The 24037-nt window shown below is 37.0% G+C and overlaps 1 protein-coding gene across 1 annotated transcript; it reads left to right on the top strand.

Moving 5' to 3' along the window:
* Positions 1 to 1465: 1465 nt before the first annotated feature.
* On the top strand, positions 1466 to 23826 carry LOC110092580 (glutamyl-tRNA(Gln) amidotransferase subunit C, chloroplastic/mitochondrial). The gene is made up of 5 exons (XM_020817194.2): positions 1466 to 1712; positions 1875 to 1915; positions 21219 to 21274; positions 22779 to 22833; positions 23623 to 23826. Exons 1-5 carry the CDS (start codon positions 1539 to 1541, stop codon positions 23696 to 23698), a joined length of 402 nt encoding a protein of 133 aa, XP_020672853.1. The 5' UTR covers positions 1466 to 1538; the 3' UTR covers positions 23699 to 23826.
* Positions 23827 to 24037: the final 211 nt, after the last annotated feature.

Consider the following 24037-nt stretch of genomic DNA (forward strand, 5'->3'; position numbering starts at 1 on the left):
TTCGCTAGCCCGAATGCTTAATTTGAGGGAAGGTATTAGAATGAGAACACATTTATTATCCTGTACTTGAGCTCATTTCACACACCATGTAATTTAGTTCTATAAATACTGTAAACTCATTATTACATTTGAATATAGTTTTCCCTCTTCTTACGTTCTCCCTGTGCTCCGTCTTCTTCCTTCTCCGTCGGTTCTCTCAAGATCAAGATTCTCCTTCACCAGCAATCCATGAATTTTGGATGAATAAGAGAAGGGGCAATGGAGATTTTTGTTATCTTACCTTGCAGCCAAGAGATTGTCCGGCCGAGAGAGCAGAAGCAGAAGCAACCGAGGAGGCTCCTTGCAAACCTCGCAGACAAAAAGCAGAGTTCGTCATTTCCCTTACCGTTCCAAATGATTTGTCGGTTCGAAAGTTTCGAAGTTCCGAACGGTTCGCATGGCATGGTGTTAAAATAGATAAAAAAATTGGGGTTTTAGATGTTATATTAGTAAATACAAAAAGTTTGGGTGTTGAATATGTATGTACACTAATTTGAAGTGTTATGTATGTAAAAATTCATAATAATAAATAATATATATCTGTGTGTGAAAAATATATTTAACTTTAAAAATTAATATTAAAAATATTTTTATATAATTTAAAATTTAAATATTAGATATATAAATACATAAAAACTTTATAATTTGTACTTAAATTTCTCAAAATTTTTAGAATTTATCCAGGTTTTTATTAGTATCTGTACTTAGAATTTCCTATCGCATACATACAAGAAAATGACAATTGTATCTCGCTTCCCGAACCTAAGGGTGTCAAAATTTGACTCGACCTTGCAACCCTACTCCAAAATTTTATATTCGGGGTTGACCTGTTTACAAATGGATCGGATTTGAGTCTAAAAATCTATACCGTTTAAAAAAAACGGCGAGGTTTGAGTTGACATGCAAACTTGAAATTAACCTGATTTTGACTTAGATCTAAATGATTTTGCGGACAAGCGTGCACAAAGGAGTTGGGAATGGGAGTTCATTTTGTAACTTTCATTCGCGGTTCGTCATTTCCCTTACCGTTCCAAATGATTTGTCGGTTCGAAAGTTTCGAAGTTCCGAACGGTTCGCATGTGCGAGTCAGAGCGAACTGGGAAAAGCGCGTGAAATTAACCGATTTACGAGATTTGCCCGAAGAAGAAGCACATGAAATGGATTAGTCAGTCAGCCAGTCAGGTTATCAGGTAGTTAATCGATAAAGCAGGATTTGGCCGAAGAAATGCACGTTACGCACAAAAGCGGAATTATAGAAATTTTTTTAATGGGTGGCTGGTCATGTCATATTGACCCGGGTTTAAACCGATTCGGATTTGGGTCTAAATCTATAACCCATTTCTTAATTAGGTTGGATCCGAATTGGATCAAATGATGGCAGGTTATTTTTGGATTGATCCGAAACCTACCCTAAAACTCATTTTGAAACGGTTGCCGAACCCTATCACTTACCATCGTCATCTTTCCCTCTAGATTCTTAACGAATCCGAGAAAAAAACATGGTCTCGGTGGTCGCGCGGGCCGGCGCCGCCGCTCTTCGAAGCTTTGAAAACCGAAAACCAGTTTTGCTCCGCCGGAGGCTCTTCGCTTCGGCGCCTCGCTGTTCATCCCTTCAACCCCCCGACGTTCCCCTCCTCGCTGATGCGGCCCGCATCTCGCTTTCCGAGAAAGAGGTACCAGTGACTGCCTTCAAAGCTTCGATTTTGATCTGCTTTTATATTTTTACTAGAGTGGAGCTACATCAAAGCCTAGTGCCAAACTTTTCGAAGATTGTCTAAAAGTTTATTTATTTATTTATTTATTTTTTCTTTTTTGCTTGTTCTTGTTTCATTTAGGTGGAGGATTTTGCACCCAAGATCCGTCAAGTCATTGACTGGTAATTCCTTTACATTCCCCGTCCCGCTTTCTTCAAGAACTTCGCTCTGTTGCGTATTAGCTTTTGAAAATAGGAATATTGAATTTTTTGTGGGCTTGAGTAAATAATTTTGATGAGAGAGGTTTTGATTTTTAGTTAGAAAAAGTGAAAAACTAGGAGGATAGATTTTTGGAAATTCGGAGTAATTTGTGCATTAATCAATCTCTCCTTGATCAGTGGGTACTCTCAAATTTCTGCACTTTAGGACAGTTTGAAGTGTAGAGCATGATAGGGAAACGTGAACTGGGTTATTAAATGGTAGATTTACATACATACCACCCATAGTTCATTTTCATATCAGATATGAGTGGTAGAAATGAAATATATGAGTGGTAAGAAGGAAATATGAGTGTTATATTTGATATTAAAATAATATTAAGGGTGATATGTATGTATTATTAAAGTTTTGGGTGTTAGATATATAAATATGATGGTATAAAGAGGTATGTATGTAAATTTCCCTTATTAAATTTGTGCTTTTTTGTTTTATCCCTCTCTCTGTAGTACTTTTTATTGTGTGCAGACACCGGACGGAGAGAACCGTCAGGTTTTATCTCTGTCTACAGTAAAAGTGCAGTCAAAACACAACGGCTATAATAACTATGCTTTTACTATAGACAGAGAAAAACAGACGATTCTTTCTGTCCGGTGTCCGCACAGAATAATCTCTCAAAACAGACGATTCTCTCTGTCCGGTGTCCGCACAGAATAATCTCTCCTCTTGTAGAGACTTCAGTGGAATGGATGAAAACAAAATTATTCAGAGAATATAAGACCTGATAGAATTAAATTTTAAATTTATAAACGTATCTTGCATGCGTAAAAGATCGCCAGTTTTGCATTTGTAGAAAAACTGCAGCTCTGTGATATTGATAAACATTCATAGAATTTGCAAGAAAAAGACTCAAACCTTCTTGGTTAAACAATTCGTGGGTTCCCACTGCTCAGTTTCTGTTTCTTCAAACTATTATCAACAAGGCCTTCTGCAATTCTTTCGTAGCCATCGTCACCAAGCCTTGGTGCTTTTTGTCAGTAACTCTACCGTCACTAGCAATCATAACTCCTTCCATAGCTCTTGACTACAACAGCTTCACGTGAGATTTGGCAATTGGTCCAGCCAACCTTCTCTGACTTCTTACATTCATAGCAAAGGATGGATCACCTCCATCTTCATGACAACAGATCCTAGCAGATACTTGCACCCAGGCAAAAAACTTCTACCTTCCTGTACTTAATACTTGAATATAACATGAAACCATCTAGGTAGTAAGAAAAGGAAAAAAAAAAAAGAATATCATAGGAAATAGGAGATGAGAAGAGATTCATTAGAAATTTTTTTTTTTTGAATTGTATTTACATCATTGGTTGAGGGTGTATTTACGCACCTCAAGGTGTTTGTGTAAAATGAAATTTACACAAATAACCCCAAAAGAAAGAGATTATTAACAGTTCTATAAAAAAAATTTATTTAAGAATTAAAGGACCAATACAACGATCTTCGCCATGGTTCTTTAATTCATAAAGATCCAAACAAACTACATTAAGACTTCTCTCTCACCATCCTTAACAACTCCTAGCAATGTTGAGATATTGAGGAAGCTGGAGCTTATGTCAACAAATTTGATGAAGTATCATATGCTGGAATCTTTAAAATCTTCCCTAGATCTTGATAGGGAACCTTATCTATATATGTTCTTTTAATATTATCACCTAATCGTTGATCCTTGCTCAACTTAAAATATTATGTTAAAGATGCAGAAATTGATTTAGAAGGTGTCATGACATAGTGTTTCACATTCCTTTTTATTTATGATTTGTGATGAGAATAATTATTTCCTTTTTTTATCTCTGAAGATCTCCATTCTAAGGATTTTCTTGGCAAGACCAAGATCCTTCATTTCTAGGCCACCTTCAGCAAAGTTTTTAATCTTATGATTTCTTTTAAGTTAGCACTTACAACAAAATATCATAGATATAAAATAAAAGATTGATAGTGTTATTGATCTCAAATTTCAGATATACACTAGACTCACAAATGCTGCGTGTTAAGTTGATATCAACTATATACTCATCATTTCTTTATCGCATTTTCTTGAAAATTATTTCAACCCATACAAGGATATTTTAACAAATATAACTTGATTTTCAGTTTCAATTTCAGCAAATCTTTCATGTAAATAGTCTCCACCAATTCACCATGCAAGAATATTGTCTTTTATATTAATTTGCTCAATATGCCAAATTGAACAGTCATGTCAAGAAAAGCATGTATAGATGTATGCCTTAAAATTGGAGAGGAAATTTTTGTGTAGTTGTATAGTCTCATATGTTGCATCGATACACCTATTTATGAAGGCGTGTTATATCCGATACACCGATTCACCGATACGTGTCGGATACGCCAAAGCAGTATCCAATTAAAATACTATTTAATTTCAAAAGGACACGTATCCGATACGCGTGTTCGTTGAAAAATAAAAAGAAATCCGAAAAAAAAAATATGCGTCGTATTTACTTCCGCGGCTGCATGCAAGGCTCTCTCATTTTCGAGATGGATTTGAGTCTCTTGATGATATGGGAATATTAAAAATTACTAATCTTTCACTTGATGAGCTTGAATTAGAAGCTATAATATTTATTGACGATGATATAGAAGTTCAAAGTCAAACCACTGAAGAAGCTAATCATATCATTCCTAAACTTCAAGTGCTAGACAATTTATGTTTATGCTTTTGTTGTTCTACTAGACATTTAATACTTATATTTTGATATTATAAGCTACAAGCTACAAATGATGTTGTTGTCTTTTTTTTTTTTGTAATTTGAAATATTATACTTTGATTTCTTTCTTAATTTTTATTTATGATTTATAAATTATAATGTTGTGTCTGCGCCGTACCCGTATCCTGTTTTTTTAAGAATTGACGTGTTCCGTATCCGTATCGTGTTGTATCCGTGTCGCTGTATCCGTATCGGTGCAACATAGATAGTATATTGTTACAAGCGTAGCTTTAAATCTTGGCTCCTCCACTCCAGGAATTCCATCCTCCTCCTTTTATAATCTTATGTAGCTTACAATCCTCTAATTTCTTAGTTTTCGTACTAACTCCTAAGTGTTAATCTTCTTGAATTAATCTCTTCGTTGATGGCTTGCCGCTACTTATTTTTTTCTGTACTTTTCATGACTTCTTTTTAGGAATTTTGCTCGTTACCTGATAAAAGCCAATCACAAATGCATAATAAATTATATATGTTTACCCATAACTTTGTGGTGCTTGGGTCTATTCCTTGCCAAACCAAATATTCTTCTTTGCATTTCTTTAATAGTTTGTTGTCTAGGGTCCTTAGGTTATGCCCCAGTTGATTCATGATTATAGTTTTAAAGAATTTCAATATTATTTGGCTGCTCAATCTCAAGTTGCTATTTTTAATTTGCATTAGCAGTCTTTTTTTATCATTTTTTTTTTGGAACTAAAATTGTTAATTAAAAATAACATCATTGTTGATCAAACATTTAGGATGACATGGTTTCAAACACCACAACTTATATCCTTTGATATTTTTAGGATATCCTTTAAAAATACATTGCAAAGCTCTTGATTCTATTTTTTGTTACCTTATGAGAGTGTAAGCAATGCAATCAAAATACCTTTATCATGTTGTAGACTCCTGGTTTGTTCACTCCACTTTTTTTGGGAGGTTTTGAATTCAATAGCTGATGAAGGATACCTAAAAATGCAAATGTAATAGTTTCTTTTACCTACAATATCTTTGGTAGACATGCATTATTCAATATACATTTTAATCTCTTAAGAATGGTCCTATTGTAGCATTCTACTAGCCCATCTTATTGAGGTGTTAGTCTTACTGAGAGATGTTGTGTTATTCCTTGCTCCTTGCAATACTTCTTAATTCTTAATTGATCTGAGCAAAACTCGAGGTTGTATTCAGTTCTCGACTGCTTAACCTTCTTTCCTATTTGAGTTTTAACAAAATTCTTCCATTTTTTGTTTTGTGAATTAATTAAATGCTAATTTTATCAGTTCTCTATTGAATATCTTGGTCATATTATATCTTATGGTAGTGTTCAACCCGATCCTAAAAAAATTTTAGTTATGACTATTTGGCCAATTCATTCATCTTTAAAACATCTGCGCTCAATTTTGGGTTTAACGGGTTATTATCGACACTTTATCTCAAATTATGCTCCTATTGCATCCCCTTTAACCAATTTACTCAAGAAAGACTTTTAAATTGGACGATTATGCTTCTACTCTATTTAACAACCTCAAGGTAGCCATGACCTTCTTGTTTTATCTTTATCAGATTTTTCAAAAAAAGTTATTATTGAAACTGATGCTTCAAACATTCATATTGGAGCTGTTTTGCTACAAACAATCATTCTTATATATATATATATATATATATATGGGGGATTTCGAAGGGGGTTTGGGCTATGGTAGGGCAAGGGAAGACCGAGAAACATGGGGTGTACCTAGCACTCGAGAGAGAGGAAACTATGGAAGGATCAGGGGAAATGGAGGCGACTAGAAGGTGAGGAAGTTGAAGATGCCCATGTTCAAAGGAGAAGATGCGTATGGGTGGATTTACAAGGTGGAGCGATACTTCGCCGTCAATGGGATGACGGAGGAGAAGCTGACCGCAGTCGGATTGTGCTTGGAAGGAAAATCTCTGTCGTGGTATTAGTGGAGAGATCAGAGGAGGCTTATCAGGAGCTGTAGGGAATTCAAAGACTGCATAATAAAACGTTTTCAAACCGACGGGGGAGGAGATTTCTATGAGCAGTTCTTTGCTCTGACACAGGAGGGATCAGTAGCAGACTACCGGGAGCAGTTCGAGCACCTAGCTAGCAGGGTAGAGCAACTCTCAGATACAGTATTTGAGGGAAATTTCATGAAAGGGCTGGAGGCGGAGATCCGAGCAGCAGTGAAGGTTTTGATGCCCCGTGACTTGGGGGAGGCCATGAAGTTGGCCCAACTGGTGGAGAATCAGAGGAATTTGGAGAGGGGAGCTAGGAGTAGCAGCACTGGGGGCACTTACAGGATGACGACCACTCATCTAGCACCTAAAGGTACTGCAATAGGAGGGAGTCGAGAGGCCACCAAGGAGAAGGCAGGAGGAGGGAGCGGGGGGAATTTCAAGCGGTTGACGGAGAAAGAGATGCAGGAGAAGAGGGCTAAGGGGCTGTGCTTTAGGCGCGATGAAAAGTACATGCTAGGGCATCGGTGCAAGGACCGAACTCTTTAGGTTCTCACCGTTTGTGATGACGAGGAAACTGAGGAGGGAGGCGAGGGGGAGGCAGAGGCGGAAATGGAGGAGAAGCTACACTTGGATCTGGCTGAGGTTTCCCTAAACTCAGTGGTTGGATTCACTACGAATCACATCATGAAGGTGAAGGGAGAGATAGAGGATAAGGAGGTGGTGGTGCTAATTGATAGTAGGACTACCTACAATTTCATTTCCACCCAGGTTGTCGACCAACTGGGAGTGAGATTGGTGGATACCAGCTGTTACGGGGTGATGATAGGACGGGAAAGGTGGAGAAAGGTCAGGGGGGATTTGCCGAGGAGTGTGACTAACGATCCAAGGGATACATGTGAGGGAAGACTTTCTTCCGCTAGAGCTTGGGAGTACAGATGCCACCCTAGGGATGAAATGGCTGCAAACTTTGGGGGACACCAAAGTGAATTGGGGAGCACTCATGATGGAGTTGATGGTGGATGGGAGGAAGGTAGTGATTAAGGGAGATGTGGGGCTTTCCAAATCCCTGGGATCTCTTAAAATTATGGTGCGGGACATTCAGTTAGCGGGCGAAGGGTATTTGGTGGAGCTGCATAGTTTGGAGGGAGCGAGATTGGAGGAGGGAGGAGACATACCCCTCTCCATTCGGCCGTTGATTCAGCAGTTCCAAGAGGTGTTTCAACTACCTCAGGGATTGCCACCGCAGCGAGAGCAGGAGCATGTCATCGTGTTGAGGGAGGGAGTGTCCCCCATTAGTGTACGGCCTTATCGCTACCCTCAGTTCCAGAAGGATGAAATCGAAAGGTTGATTAGAGAGATGTTGGAGGCAAAAATCATCAGACCCAGCATCAGCCCTTTCTCTAGCCCCGCTCTGTTGGTGAAAAAGAAGGATGGTAGCTGGCATTTCTGTGGACTATAGAGCACTCAACAAGGAAACTTTACATGATAAGTTTCTTATACCAATCATTGATGAGCTATTAGATGAATTGAGCGGGACTGTGATATTCAGCAAGATAGACTTGAAATCAGGCTACCACCAGATCCAAATGAAGGAGGATGTACTCAAGACGGCCTTTGGAACTCATGAAGGACATTATGAGTTCCTAGTGATGTCATTTAGCCTAACTAATGCTCCCGTTACTTTCCAGACACTTATGAATAAGATTTTCAAAACCTTCTCAGACGATTTGTATTGGTATTCTTTGATGACATCCTGGTCTACAACAGGACAGAGGAGCACTGGGAGCCTTTAAAAAGGTGTTAGAGGTATTACAAGAGCACTAGCTAAGGGCTAATTTGAAGAAATGCTGCTTTGCACTAGGCAGTGTAGAGTACTTGGGCCATGTGCTATCAAAAGAAGGGGTGGCAGCAGATCAATCCAAAATCAAGGCAATGCTAACGTGGGCAGTGTCGAAAAATCTGAATGAGCTAAGGGGATTCTTAGGACTGACATGTTACTACAGAATGTTTGTAAAGGGGTGCAACACCATAGCATGGCCACTCACTGAGCAGTTGAAGAAGGACGGGTTCCTGTGGGGGGGAGATGGCCACAACAATGTTTGAGAGCCTGAATAAGAAGATGACTACTGTACCGGTCCTAGCTTTGCCAGATTTCACTCAGACCTTCATTGTGGAGATGGATGCATCCGGATACAGGCTTGGTGCAGTGCTTATGCAGAATCGTAGGCCCATTGCCTATTTCAGCCAGGTTTTGACTGTTAGAGCTAGACTGAAGTCAGTCTATGAGAGGGAATTAATGGCGATTGTTTTGGCCATCCAGAAGTGGCGACCTACCTACTTAGGAGACATTTTGTTGTTAGGACAGACCAGCAGAGCTTGAAATACCTGCTGGAACAACGGATGGTGACAGAGGAGCATCAAAGGTGGCTGTCCAAGTTGCTCGCGTACGACTTTGAGATCCAGTATAGGCTAAGAGTGGAGAACAAAGCGGCAGATGCCTTGTCCAGATGTATGGGGGAACTGCAGGCAGTGGCAATATATGTTCCTCTAATGCTTGATTGGGAGGCCATCAGAGAGGAAAGTACGAGAGATGAAGGTTTGGGAAAGATTAGGTCATATTTACTGACAAGAGAGGGTAGCCACCCAGGGTACGCATTGGAGGGAGACAAACTACTATATCAAGGGAGATTTGTAATGCCCCGGACCTCGATCCACATCCCAAACTTACATCATGAGTTTTATGGAAGTGTTGTGGGGGGCCATTCAGGCATATAGAAGACATACAGGAGGCTAGCTGCGAAATTATACTGGAAAGGGATGTGTAAAGATGTAGAGGAAATGGTGGCCATATGTGAGATCTGTCAAAGGAATAAGTACCTGGCTATATCACCAGGAGAATTATTATAGCCGTTAGCTCTACCGGGAATAGTGTGGGAGGAGATATCTATGGACTTTATAGATGGGTTGCCCCGTTCAGAGTGGTTCATGGTGATCTTTGTGGTGGTCGACAGGTTGTGCAAGTATGCACATTTCATTCCCCTCCTACAGCCCTACACAGTAGTGACAGTAGCTTCAGCTTTCATCGGGGAGGTGATCAGGTTACATGGAGTACCCGAGGTGATTGTATCAAACAGAGACAAGGTATTCCTTAGCCATTTTTGGAGAGAGTTGTTCAGACTACAGGGGGCAGTTCTGAAGAGGAGTACAACTTAACCACCCACAGATGGATGGCCAGACAGAAGTAGTCAACAGGAGCTTGGAGACATACCTGAGATGCTTTGTGACAAAGAAACTCAAGCTATGGGCTAAGTGGCTATCATGGGCGGAGTACTGGTACAACACATCTTTTCATTCTGCTTCATAAATGATCCCATTCAAGGTGTTGTACAGGCGGGATCCTCCACACTTGGTGCACTTTGGGAGTAGCAGTACTCCTGTTTCTTCAGTAGAGGAATACTTGGAGGAGAGTGATCGAGTGCTAGAGAAGTTGAAGAGGCATTTACTGAGAGCTCAGCAAATTACGAAGAAACAAGCGGATGGGCATTGGAAGGACATCCAGTTTGAAGTGGGGGAGAAGGTGTTCTTGAAATTCCGACCATATAAGTAGAGGACAGTCGCCCACAGGAGGAATGAAAAGCTGTCTCCAAGGTACTATGGGTCTTATGAAGTGCTGGAGAGGATTGGGGCAGTGGCATATCGACTGAAATTACCACCATTGGTGATGATACATCTGGTTTTTCGCATCTCGCAGTTGAGGAAGGCCATTGGTAACTACACAACCAACCCCGAGCTACTTGCGACGCTTACTGAGGATTTAGATGTGATTCTGGAACCCTTAGAGCTGATGGGAGTGCGTCAGAAAGAAGATGGAACTAAGAAGTGTTGATCCAGTGGAAGAACCTCCCTTACTACGAGGCCACGTGGGAGCCATACGAGAGGACAAAACAGCAATTTCCGGATTTTCACCTTGAGGACAATGTGGTTTTTGGGAGGGCTGTAGTGTTACGCCGGCTCTGGCTGAACCGGCCCAGCCGGTCATGGGGCCGATTCAGCATGTTTACAGAAGGCGGAAGTAGCCCGCCTCCTTCCTCCCTTTTCCGCCAATTAGGTGGGCCCCATCCAGCAAAACGTTTTCAAAAGGGAAAAGGGTGGGGCAGCTTAGGCTTTGGGAGGGAAAATTAATTAGGAAACCTTTTGTATTAAAGTGCATGAGGGAATTAGGGAGTTTTCATGTTTTGATTGATTGAGAATTAGGGTTTCTTGGCGTTTGGACTCTAGACTCTCTTGTCTAGAGATTTGGGAGAGACGATCCTTCTCTCGAATTGAGGATCACTTGTATATTGCTTTCGTGTTGGTTTTGCTTTGCTTCCCTTATTACAATCTATCGTTTTGGGGCTGATTTCGCGCATATTTTGCTTATTTCTCGCTGTTTTTCTCCAATTAGTGATAGGTTTGCTTGCGAACTCAAGTATTCCCTTGGGGTTACTTGCGAACTCGAGTATTTCCTATCAACGTCAATATAAATTATTGAGTCCTAAAATTGTACAAGCAAATTGTGAAGAATGTGCTACCAACATAAATGATCAATCGACAGCTATGAAAGTCCACCAAAGAAGAACTCCAAAACAATCAATATTGACAACATAAATTTGGTCTACAAATATGTAATAAGCACTAGTTTATTTTTATTCTTTTTAGTTGAGATAGATCGGGTCTATCTATTTTATCTTAAAGTTTGTGTTAGGTAGATCATGTTCATCTTGTAAACTTTGCCTACTCAAGTAGTATAAATCTTCTATTGTAAGCAAAAGAATTATGAATGAAAATGTCTGGTTTCTCTTTTTTCTTTCTCTCTCTTCTACTTTTCTTTTGGGAGTTTACACCTACTTTAAAATTGTCAAACGATCTTGGGTCTCCAAGAAGTTTATCAGCTGCATTCCACTTGGGTCTTAATTTGTTAATTAAAGCCCCACAATAAGATGAAGTCAATTGGCTAAAGTATATTATGAACCATCTGTCCAGTTTATTATGCTAGATTACTCAATAATAGAAGCCCATAAAATGAATTATGTTTAAACTTTCTCTGGTCTCCCACTTTGTCAACCTTGATTTGTAATTTTAGCTAATTCGAAGTATTTTACTTATCATGATATGGCCACAATATCAACGAAATTGACTCATGTATGTAATTCCTTAAGCAATAATGGTAGTAATGATGCCATTTATTGACACCAAATTGATCCATAGTTATAAATTAAAATGAACTATTGATATAAATCACAATTGATAGTGTAGCAAGAAGGTAACATTCAAAATGTGAACCAACTTGCTATTTTTTGTGATTTTCCTGTTGTCAACGGAGCTAAGCCTTTTCTAGTTAAGATAGGATCGAGATACTTAGTGTTTTGATAATGCAGAGACTAGAAAAGTGATGAATACGTTAATGGGTATGCACTACGACCGTTTTGGTGAGTTTAGCGATTCCTTTCTTAGAAATATTTATATCAAATTCTTCCTTAACACTCATTGTATAAGGATATTGCTTCCATTATGGCTTACCGTGGTTCCCTTATGCGTTGTTGAGTTCTACAAGATCAAAATTGCTTATAACACCAAAATGTTTTTGTTGAAAGGTGCAATCGTACCCTTAAAGATATGATGAGTAACATTATGAGTGGGACAAATTTACTGTAATTCTTATACTCTCAATAGAGTTCCTAGTGAAGCTGTTTTTCAAATACCCCTTGGAACATTGGGTTGGGAGAAAGTCTTAATCATTTCCATGTGTTGGAATGTTTTACTGAAGCCAGACCTTATAACACTACTGAAAGAAGTAATAATCTTAAATCAACCCATTGCTATCTCGTGGGTTATCCTACCAGTGCAAGGTGTACAAGTTCTGTGGTTCTATTTGAGGTTCTAGGATTGTCACTTCTTAGATATCCAATTTCTTAGCCTAGGATGATTCTGCTATTATGTCCTGTTCAGATAAAAATAATAGTTCCTGATTGTCATCAAGTTTTGATAGTTATCAACTTGATCAACACAGAAAAGTATAAAAAATAAGAACATTGCGATAATGCAATGCGGGGAAGTTTGTTGATCTGTTGACATACAGTGATGTTATTTCTTGTTATCAATCTGAATTTTTGTTTAGTGCTATGAAGGATGAATTGATTTATAGATCTGAGAATGGTGAATGGAAACTTACTGAACTTCGTGAAGGTTTTAAGGCTGTTGGATGTAAATGGATCCTTAAGACTAAGAAAGATTAGTAGAGAAAGGCTGAATGCTTTCACGCGAGATTGATTACGGAAGAATTCACTCTAAGGAAATTATAATTCAAGCAAAAAATTTCAGCCATCTCTTCAAAAAACTCTTGAAGTACCATTAACAACACTAATAACTTATTTTGTAGAGTGGTATAAATTGGATTTCAAACAACTAATTGAACAGTGGCTTTGATGAAGTTTACGTGCAACGAATTGAAGAGTTTATAGAAATTTGAGAAGAAAATTTGGCGCCTAAATTAAGGAGGTTTTCATGCATTTTGAAGCAAGCTTCTAGTAGATAAAATTTGATGAAAAAAAACTTTATTTTGAAGGAACATAAAGTTGATCAATGGTTATATCTCAAGATTAGTGGAGTTCATTTTTTCCTTAGTTCTTTATTTTAAATATTTGAAAGTCAAAGTTAGGAGATTTATTTTAGGAATAAAAGCAAAGATCGATTGTGTTCTTCTCCTATGATTTTGTTTACCAAATTTTTGGAAATAATTATTTTCCTATGATTCTATTTCCTAATTTTCATGAAAAATTATTCTCCTATGATTATCTTTCTAAAATTTTAGGAAAAAATTAGGTTAGTTATTTTCTTTATTAGACATTTTTTAATATATATATATATATATATATAATATTATTTTTTAACAAGAAGAATAACAAATTAAGAAATACTTCATAGTATCAGAGAGTTCTCTCAACCTTAATCTGATGCGGACATCCAACCATCCATGTATATCCGAGGAGTTGAAGATCAACGGCTGTCATCGTCCCCACGTTATCTTATATTTTTATTTGTAATTTTTAAATTTTTATTATAAATTTTCCGTTTTTACCCACACTTAAGAGGATCGTCCTATGTAAGCTATAGGGGCATATGTGTCTTGTTTTAGTTTCTTAGGCCTATATATAGAGGCCCTTTCTTATATAATGGGATGATGAATTATTGAAGGAAAAGTTTATTCTACTTGTGTGATCTCTTAGTGAGTTCATGAGAGGAGAAGGATCTCTTTGTGAGTTCCGAGATTCCCAAGATCTCTTAGTGAGTTCTTGAGGAGGAAGTGATCTCTTTGTGAGTTTCGAGATTCCCAAGATCTCTTTGTGAGTTTTTGAGGAGGAAATACTTGACGTTTGTAGCTCCCTAGATTTTCCAATTTTTTCTCTTATTTCTCCTGGCATTTGTTTTCCCCTTCCCCATCTCCTTACACCCGCCGGCTCCACCTCCCCAAATTCCCCACCCGCCGGCACCCAAACTTCCCCACCCGCCGTCCCCTAGGCACCACCACAATCACCGGCCCCTTTCTCTCCATAGCTCCCAAAATCTAAATTCAATTCCATCATAAAATCTTTCCTAATTTAGCCCATCAATTTAGGAGGAGATTTAAAATTCAAAATTCAAAGATTTGAATTTAAATCCTCTCTTAAATGATTCCCCTCTAATTTAGGAGAGGTTCTCAATCAACATAAATCTTGAGTTATTTTGGAAGCTCTTAAATCCTTCCACAAAATCCTCCTCCCTCTCTTAATGTCGCTGGCCCCATGATTGGGCTCCACCTTAGATTTCCCTCTTAAGCCCAACTCCCATTTGAATTTGAAATCAAATTCAAATTCTTTCTCTCTCCACTCTCCACCTAAGCATCAATTAATCCCTCATTCCTTCCTTGGACTCGCCGCCCGCTTCCCCTATCTCTTCCCTTCCTCCACTGAACATCCATTTGTCAAAAGGTCCAGTTTTTACCTGCTGTCTCAGAATTCCAGCCAAGGAAAATATGGATTCCGGCCGCCTAAAATCTCCAAACTATGGGCTGCTCTCTCACAACCTGCTGTCCAACTGTTTAGGCCCAACCCTTGCTGTCCTGAGGAGTTTCCAATGTCAAAAACTGCTGTCCAAGGAAACTGGACTGCTGTCTGCTGATTTCTGCAGGCTTCCCAACACCGTATCTTTCATCCGAAAGACTCCAACTGCTGTCCACTTCTTCCCCAACACCAAAGTGACTATGCCGGAGCTCCGTATTTGTCTTTCCCTTTGGAATATTAAGCGTGCAAATTTCCTTTAAGCAACTCATCCATGCAATTATGTTTCACATCATAATCCCTTCAGGTCACCTCTCTCTAGCATATTCTTTCTAGCCATCTTTTTGTTTCTCAGGCCAATTCTCTCTTACCGATTCTCTCTAGGGGTGCAAACGAGTCGTGTCGAGCTTGAATCATGCCGAGCTCGACTCGTTAGTTAAATTGCGAGCTCGACTCGAGCTCAAATGGCCTGCTCAAGCTTGGCTCGTGACAATGGATGCGGGCTTGCGAGGCAACTCGCGAAGCTTCCGGTCCAAGTTTCCGCTTCAGTGTTCGCGATTTTGCATATGCGCTTCTGCTTTAGCATCCAAGCGTGTTTCTAATTTCTCACCCATAGTTCGCTTCTGATTTCAGGTCGACGCTTCCACTTAAGCCTTCCTCGATTCCACCTTCCTCCTTCCTCCTTCCTCCTTCCTCCTTCGGCGTCCGCACTTGATCCACTTGACGAGTCTACGAGTCGAGCAGCGACTTAATCAAACTCGAGCTCGATTGTCCGAGCTCGTAAACTTGCTCGAGCTCGAGCTCAAAACTCGACAAGCTCGGCTCATGAGCTTGTTGTCAAGTCAAGCTCGATCAGGCTCACGAGTCGGTTTGACTCGTTTGCACGCCTAATTCTCTCTGGTTTGTGTTCGTTTTGGCCTTCTTCTATATTTCTAGCAACCTTTTTCGTTCTTCTTCCTCATCTTGTTCTTTGCAATATGGAAAGGCCTCATCACAAATATCTAGCATCATGGCACCAAAATCAGGAAGCAGTTCAATAATTTCAAACCATGGTGAAAATGATTCTTCTCGTATTCTCATCACATGACACACATTAAAATGGCCATAATTATTTACAATGATCACAATCTGTGTTGTTGTTCATTTGTGGTAAGAGAAAGAATAAGTATCTCCGGGAGTATCGGCCATGCCAAAAACTATGGATCTAGGTTATAGAAAGTGGAAGATTGAATATGATCATGTTATGGCTTATCAATTCTATAAACAATGACAGGTGAAAATTTCTTGTTGTTTAGGACTGCAAAAGAAATATGAGATGAAGCCAAAGAGACTTACTCTAACTTTGAAAATACTTTAGAGCTTTTTCAAGTTGAATCAATACTTCATGACTTCCGCCAAGGATAACAGTTTGTTACTTAGTATTACACATAGTATTGGCAACAACTTGACTTATTCGAAACTCACCCATGGTCATGTCCAGAAGATGCAGTAATATACAAGCAGATTATGAAACAAAAAAGGTTGTTCAAATTTTTCTTAGGACTTAATAGGGAGTTGGATAATGTTTGAGGTCAAATTATGGGCATTAGACTACTAACCAATCTTAAGGAGGCTTTGTCAAAGCTTAGGCGTGAAGAAAGTAGAAAGAAAAAGATGATGAGATTTAAGGAACAACCCGCATCAATGTTGGATGCATCTGCCCTTATTTTTAGATCATCTAACAATAATGGTGGAGATCAAGATTGTGAAAATTGGATTGGGGGTCGAACCGAAAAAGTGAGAGGTTTAAGGTTCAACAATTTGACCGGGTTTGAACCGTATGATGTAATAAATATTATAATTATTTAAATAAAAAATTAATAATATAAAAATGATAAAATGAAATAAATATATATTGATATAAATTTGGGGCTAAAATAAATTTAGTTTATATATAAACTTATAAATGTAATATAAATTATTACTAATTTATCTTAAATTTAATATAAATTATTATTAATTTATATTATATATTTAGATAAATTTTACAACTATAAATTACATATTAAATTCACATTACAATGTTACATCTATAAATCACTCATGTTAGATTATTTATAATTATAAAATAGATAAAATTAATTTTTAATAATTTATATTTAAAATTACAAATAAATTGGCCGGTTGAACCGACTGTTCAAACTGGAAATGGTTCACACCGGTTTGATGCTGGGCCAATTTTTAAGGCGGGCTGAACCGGCCATATGCAAATTGGCTCGTGACTTTAAATTTTATCCAAAGTTGTGTGCCTTTTAGGACTTGAAATCGGGGAAGATGATTGACAGTACTGAACTATGCTCTTGACTTTATCTCCTCCCATGTAAACAGATCCTCAATCCAAGTTTTTCTTAAGAAAGTTATGTCCAATCTCAGAGTCTGTTAGAATCTTTCAATTATGTGTCAAATTACAATCTCCTTAAAAATAGTGAAATTAGATTGTTACATTACCGTCTTGGTCATTCTTGTTTTGTTTATCTTGCAAAATTGTTTCCTAAATTATTTATCAATAAAGTCCATTATATTTTCATTGTGAAACTTGTCAGATTGCAAAGCATATTTGAAAAGTATATCCTCAAATTTCATACAAACCTTCAACTGTCATTCATTTGATCCATAGTGAGGTATGGGATCTCTCAAGGATAAAAAGTGTTTTTGACACTCGATGGTTTATGACATTTATTGATGATCATACAATGGCAACTTGGGTTTTCCTTATGAAAGAAAAGCTTGAGACCAAAAAAATTGTGCAAACCTTTAATCTTATGATTCAAAATCAATTAAGGTATTTAATTCAGACAATGCTAGGGAATATTTCACTAGTAGTCTCAATACTTACCTTTAGAACCATGGGATTATTCACATAAGTTCTTGTATTGGCACCTCTCAACAAATTGGGGTGGCTAAAAGTAAGAATAGACATCTCTTGGAGGTTGCCCGATGTCTTATGTTTTTCTCTAATGTTCTAAATTATTCTTGGGGGGAAGTCATTCTCACAGTTATCTATTTAATCAATCGTATGTCATCCAAAGTCCATAATTTTCAATCTCCATGTTAGCTTCATCTGTCAAAATTTCCTCCAATCAGAAGAAATTTGGCACCGAGAAAGTAAGTACATCTATAGATAGTGAGAGATATTAGAGACTTCTTAGACTTCTAATATATCTTTCACACGCTCCGTCAAATATTAGTTTTGCAGTGAGTGTTCTATGTCAATTCATGTGCAATCCTATAGAAGAACACATGAAAGCTGTTTACAAGATTCGTAAATACTTGAAGATGGCACTAGGGAAATGCCTAATCTTCAAAAAGGAAGAGAATCGTGACGCTGAAGTGTATTTAGATGCAAATTGGCTATTCAGATGCAATTGACCAGGAAACATCATTGGCAGACAGTTAACTTCTAGGTACTATTCTTTTGTCTTGAGTAATCAATAGTAAGGAGCAATCAGTGGTGACTAGAAGTGGTGCAGAAGCTGAGTATAGAGCACTAGCACAAGGATTTGTGAGGGGATTGAATAAAAAGGGTTCTTAGTGAACTGAGGTAAATGAGTTCATCTCTTATTCTGAGGATGTGTGATAATCAGGCAGCTATCATTATAGCTAAGAATCCTGTGCATCATGATAGTTTAAGCACGTTGAAATTGGCAAACACTTCATCACAAAGAAGGTGATTAGTGAGATTGTTAAATTAAAATTCATCCCTACTAAGCAACAAACTGTAGAAATCCTCACCAAAGTTCTACCTAGGCCTAACTTTGAAGATTTAATTTGCAAGCTTTGATTGTATGATATATATTCTCCAGCTTGAGGGGGAATGTTGAATATTAGAAAGTCAAAGTTGGGGAATTTATTTTAGAAAAATATTTTTAGAGATAAAATGAGAGATTGATTGTGATCTTATGATTTTGTTTCCTAAATTTTAAGAAAGAATTATTCTTCTATAATTCTATTTTCTAATTTTTAGAAAAAAATTATTCTACTATGATTCTATTTGCTAAAGTTTAGGTAAGAATTAAGCTAGTTAGTTATTTCTTTTATGAGACACTTTTTTAGTATATATATATATAGGCATTGTATCATTTTTTAACAAGAAGAATATTAAGAAATTCTTCAAGTACCATTAATGACACTAATAACTTATTTTGATTTAGAGTTGTATAAATTGGGTGTTAAAACAACTTATTGAATGGTGACTTAGATGTTTATGATGCATGCAAATTTCAATTTTTTTGAGTTTTTTATTGAACTATTGTAATTTGAATGCTATGTTTATTTTTTGTTTTTTATTTTCTACCCTATAATGGAAGTCAACCTATGATAACGAGTAGGTTGTGCTTTGAACATTTTTTACCTTGGGTGTGCTAGCTTCTTTGGTGCCTTGGCTCTTGGGCCGATTTGGTTCATTGGTTTGGGCTTGGTTGTCTCGGGTTATGCTGTCCCTTTGGTTAGCTGCTGCGTTTTACTACTAAATTCAGCTCATTATGATGCTTATGAAGTTCAGTTGCCTTTTTCAGCTCATAATTGGGGTTGTTCGGGTTCTTCCCCTCTCGTTTGGCCTTTCAATTTCTCTGCCTGGCACCTGTTCCCGCGGCTGGCTGTTCCTATTCCCGCGTGGTCCCTTTAGGTGCTGCTCCAGGCGTTGCCTGTTGTCTTTTTATTTCCCTTTTTTTGGTTGGTTCGGCTAGAGGCTGTTTGGGTTGCTTGGCTTCCTCTTTTCACCTATAAATATGGGTTGTTTTGAAGCATGAAGAGGCTGTTTTTGGTGAGTGAATATATCTCAAAACCTAAGGGTTTCTTATTGGAGAGCTTGCGAGCTTTTTCCAATTCTCTTCCTCTCTCTTTGATTTCGTCTTGGACTTCTTACCTACTTTTTCTCTCCACAAGTTTCCACCCCACTTGTATCTTTCTTCTCAAGCTCTTGAAGGTGTTATTGGCTGGTTTGGTATCATTTGCCGGAGGAGTATTGTGGTGGACGTTGGCCCAAAGTAACTGTGGTGGACCTTTGGTTTGCATGTCCTTAAGCACTTCTTTTATTTTACCTATTATTTCATTGCATGGGAGGTGACCATTAGTTGGTTATTCTGAGGGTAGCTTATTTTATTTTTATTTTAGTTTCGTTTTTTGTCTAAGTTTTGTTTCTTTCAAGTCGGTCTGTAGTGTTTGCCTGCTTAAGTTGAATTTGAGAAAAGTTTGACTAGCCCTTGTGTTCTCCCTTTTGATTTTTTCTATCTAGTTGTCTGCATCAGTTTACATGCAACAAATTAAAGTGTTTATACTTTATAGAAATTGGAGAAGATAATTTGGCGCCTAAATTAAGGAAGTTTGCATACGTTTTGAAGGAAGATTCTCCTAAATGGTAGATAAATTTTGATGAAAAAAACTTTATTTTTTAAAGAAAATAAAGTTGATCAATGGTTATATATCAAGATCAGTGGAGTAATTTTTCCTTTAGTTCATGTTTATTAAATTGTACTTGCTAGTAATGATTTAGAGTTGCTTAAAGAAACACAACATTTTTTTCTAGAATTTTTTATTTGGCGTATCAAAGAAATGTTTTTTCGTCTTAGCATTCAGATACATCATGATAGATCCTAGGGATTATTGGGACTTTCTCAAATTATATTGGTTTTCTCCTTGCTAGGTTTAATGTATAAAATTGCAAATTTGGAGATGCACCTGTTGTAAAGAGTGACAAGTTTAGTTTGAGTCTGAGTCAATGTCTAAGAAATGAAAAAGAAAAATAAGTCCGTGAAATCTGTGCCTTGAGCAAATGCAGTTGGAAGCTTGATGAATATTCAACTTTGTGCTAGATCTGACATAGCTTTTTCTATTGGTATTTTGGGAAGATAATAGCCAAATTTAGCGCAAGATCATTGGGCTACTGCTGAGAAAGTTATGAGGTTCTTGCAGAGGACAAAGAATTACATGCTTTTTTACATGAGAGTAGATTCTTTGTAGATTATTCAGACTTCAAACTCTAAGTTTGTTTGTTATAAAAATGATCCCCACATTTAGCTATATCTTTATGTTGAGTGGAAGAACCATATTTTGGAAGTGTTAAACAACAATAATGGCTCCTTCAACTATCCAAGCAGAATTCTTGGCATGTTATGGCTTTGTTTGTACTTTTCTCTTCCACTCCCAAGTGACGTTCGCCTGCCCCAGCCTTTATTGTTAGGTTATTTCTTTGTGGCTTGTCAATATATTTTTCTTCTTTTCTTTCTCCATTTATCTTAATGTTCGATTATTCTTTTACAACTCAGCATATCATCTATTTGACGTCTATTTTTACTTTATACCCATTATTCCTTTTTGGAGTCGAAGAATTCAATTTTGTTGAGCAGCTGCTTTGAAGTCGTTTTGTTGAAATAAATGAGTTTCTTTGGTAATTCAAGATGATTATGCAAGGTACTGTCCTTTTCTAATAGGTTTGGGCAGCTTCAGGCTGTTGACCTCGTGTCCGTTCAACCTTCATTTCGAGCCGGTATGTGTGATCAGATCAGACTGGTTATATTATTTGCTATCTGCTTTCTTGAACTTTATTTATGTTGGAGGTCCTGCAATAAATTTTTGTTTGGTATTATGTTGTTTTCCATGGCCAAGCTAACCAATAAGTTAATCTTTGCATTTTTAGTTGTAACTTTTTTAAATACCTTTCCACTTAATGTGTTTGTTGACAATATGTTTATCTTGCTTCAGAGATTCCATTTAAGCATTTATTTGATTGTTAAAGATAAACCATGTCATCAAATACATTCTTCGTTATCTATTCAGACAAGCAGATGACATTTAGGTTTGATAAATTTTGCACTTTGATAGAGTTTCATTTTAGCAATCAAATTTCTATTATTATTAGAACTGAAGTGCTTCTGAACTGTACCTGTAGTTTCAATAACTACTCAACAGTAAACACCAGCTTGTTCATTTCCATATAATTGAAATCCTCGCATCATTATGAACAAACCTATACCCTTAACCTCTTATAATCTTGTTTATACCACCAACAAGATTTGCAGCCGCTTTATGAAACCTGTACCTCAGGAAACTAAACCTTAGGAGGAGTCTTACTCCTTTAGAAGCTCAATGGTCTTCTTTTCGCTTATTTGGATTCATCCCTATTTTCTTTTGTTCTTCTTTTTTTCCCATGCATTTGTTTTCCCTTCCTTTTAGACTCTTGCATTTGAATTAAATCCTTCTCTCCTTAGGTTAGTCATGTCTAAAGAGAGAAAAAAGTAATGGAGAGTGCTAAAGAGATGGGGAGATGGAAGAGTAGAGAGAGAAAAAGATGGCTATGACTAATTTTGGTGAGAGATTGAAAGAGGGGGAGTAATTGGAGTAAAATTGTTTTTTTTAATTTCTTAAATAATTTAATGAATAAATTTATAGAATAATGATCTATAATTTTTAATGATGAAATTATAATTCTAATAACTAGAAAATAGGATAAAAAGCTATCTTTATTCTATGATTTAAGCAATTTATCCTTTATTCAAGCATCCTCCTTGAAAAAATGCCAACCATCCTCTTTACTTGCCCCCTCAAGATGGAATTTGGGATTTTAAATTCCTTCTTTCTTTATCTCCTCTTTATCATTATGAGTATGACCTTTTTTGTATTTGGATTTGAGGTTTTTATGATTCTTTTTCTTGTGGCTTCTTGTGTGCCATGTCCCTAAGTTTTTCTACATGCTTGTGTTCGTCCTTGGAGCATTTTGGAGCATGACTTTCCTTTTTATGATCAACTCGCTCCCACAAATGGTTGGAGATGCAAGTCCTCTCATGTCTTTGGTGTGTCTCCTTGGCTTATTGTGCTTCTGTTGTTTTACTTTTATAAGATTGCTTGTTTTTTACTTGTATTGGCTGGCAGACAATTACTTCTTCTACTCTTGCCTTTGCCAAGAGGGTGCTTCTACTGTGGGTGATGGCTTGTCCTCTCATGTCTTTTAGTTTACATTCTTTTGATCTAACCACTGCTTTGTTTTCTTGCAGATACTGAACTAAATGCAGACCTTAGAGAAGACTCACCAGAAACTTTCCAAAATAGGTGATTATTTCTCCCTATAATTAGAACCTTCTTTGTCCAAGAACAATATTAATTTGTTCAATAATTTCCCTTAGATTTGATTGATCTGGCATATGAAAAGGTATAAACCTTATTGGGGAATTGCGAACATCATTCCAAAAATTTATGATTACTTCATATTGGATTAGAGTAAAGGAATTAATGTTGTAATTCTTCAACATTAAATCATAATAAAATCTATAATAAAATAGAAGATCAATGTGTGTGTGTGTGTATATATATATATATATATATATATATCTTGCTGATGCAAATTTCACAACCCTTTTATAAAAGAAAAATTATTACCCGTGGATGTCGGACGTATCTGGAGGACAATCCAGACGTGTCATGTCACCTAATACACAGTACATTGGGTGATGTGGTGTGTCCGGATTGGCCTCCTGACGCATCCGGCGTCCGCATGTAATAATCTCTCTTTATAAAAGAAAGAAAATCTGCATTGATATAATAAACTATCTAAAACATCCTTAATGAAATAACCTATAAATATTGATTATTTTTCTGGGCGCGTGAGCCCTTCTATCCCCCACAATGATCTTATCGTGAAGGTCGGTCCATGATTAAATTGATGTTCTTAGATTAAAAATTAGGCTTTGCAACTTTTAACAAAATTGCTTGTATGAACAAGTGCTCTTCATAAAGAGAATATTGCACATCATTCAATCTTTTTTTTTAATATTGTTTAAGCATTATTGTTTTTCCATTCAAATGGAGCATTCATTTACTTTGACTATTTGGCTCTTGCAGGGAAGCAATGTTGGCAGAAGTGCCAAACTATGACAGCCCCTACATTAAGGTTCCCAAAGTCATAAACAAGGAGTGAGTTTGAACAGTTATGTTATCTAGAATATTGAATGTTACTGCTCAATTTGTGCTCCATTATATCTCTAATATATCGTAAGCTTCGTTTGAGACAGCTTTTTTATTAGTTTTTAAAGCTTTTTTTTTTTTTTTTTTAGAAAAAAAAAACTACAGCACAATGCCACTGAACATAGCTTAATAATCATAAAAAACATTTAAGCTTTGTAATTTTATGTTACTATTTTTTTGGAAAAATAATTGTGCCTGAATATTATTGATTCAATATGTATTAAGACTGGATTGAAATTTACTGAAAGTTAAAAATTATTTCATATATTATTAATTTCAAAATAAATATAGT

Source organism: Dendrobium catenatum, unplaced genomic scaffold (genome assembly GCF_001605985.2).
Source record: "Dendrobium catenatum unplaced genomic scaffold, ASM160598v2 fragScaff_scaffold_1602, whole genome shotgun sequence".
Classification (NCBI taxonomy): domain Eukaryota; kingdom Viridiplantae; phylum Streptophyta; class Magnoliopsida; order Asparagales; family Orchidaceae; genus Dendrobium; species Dendrobium catenatum.

What these genes read in the sequence shown, in the direction of transcription:
- LOC110092580 (XM_020817194.2), top strand. Translation starts at nt 1,539, where the DNA reads ATGGTCTCGGTGGTCGCGCGGGCCGGCGCCGCCGCTCTTCGAAGCTTT. An exon ending in TCTCGCTTTCCGAGAAAGAG is followed by an intron (nt 1,713 to 1,874) that starts GTACCAGTGACT and finishes TGTTTCATTTAG; the next exon opens with GTGGAGGATTTTGCACCCAA. An exon ending in ATCCGTCAAGTCATTGACTG is followed by an intron (nt 1,916 to 21,218) that starts GTAATTCCTTTA and finishes CTTTTCTAATAG; the next exon opens with GTTTGGGCAGCTTCAGGCTG.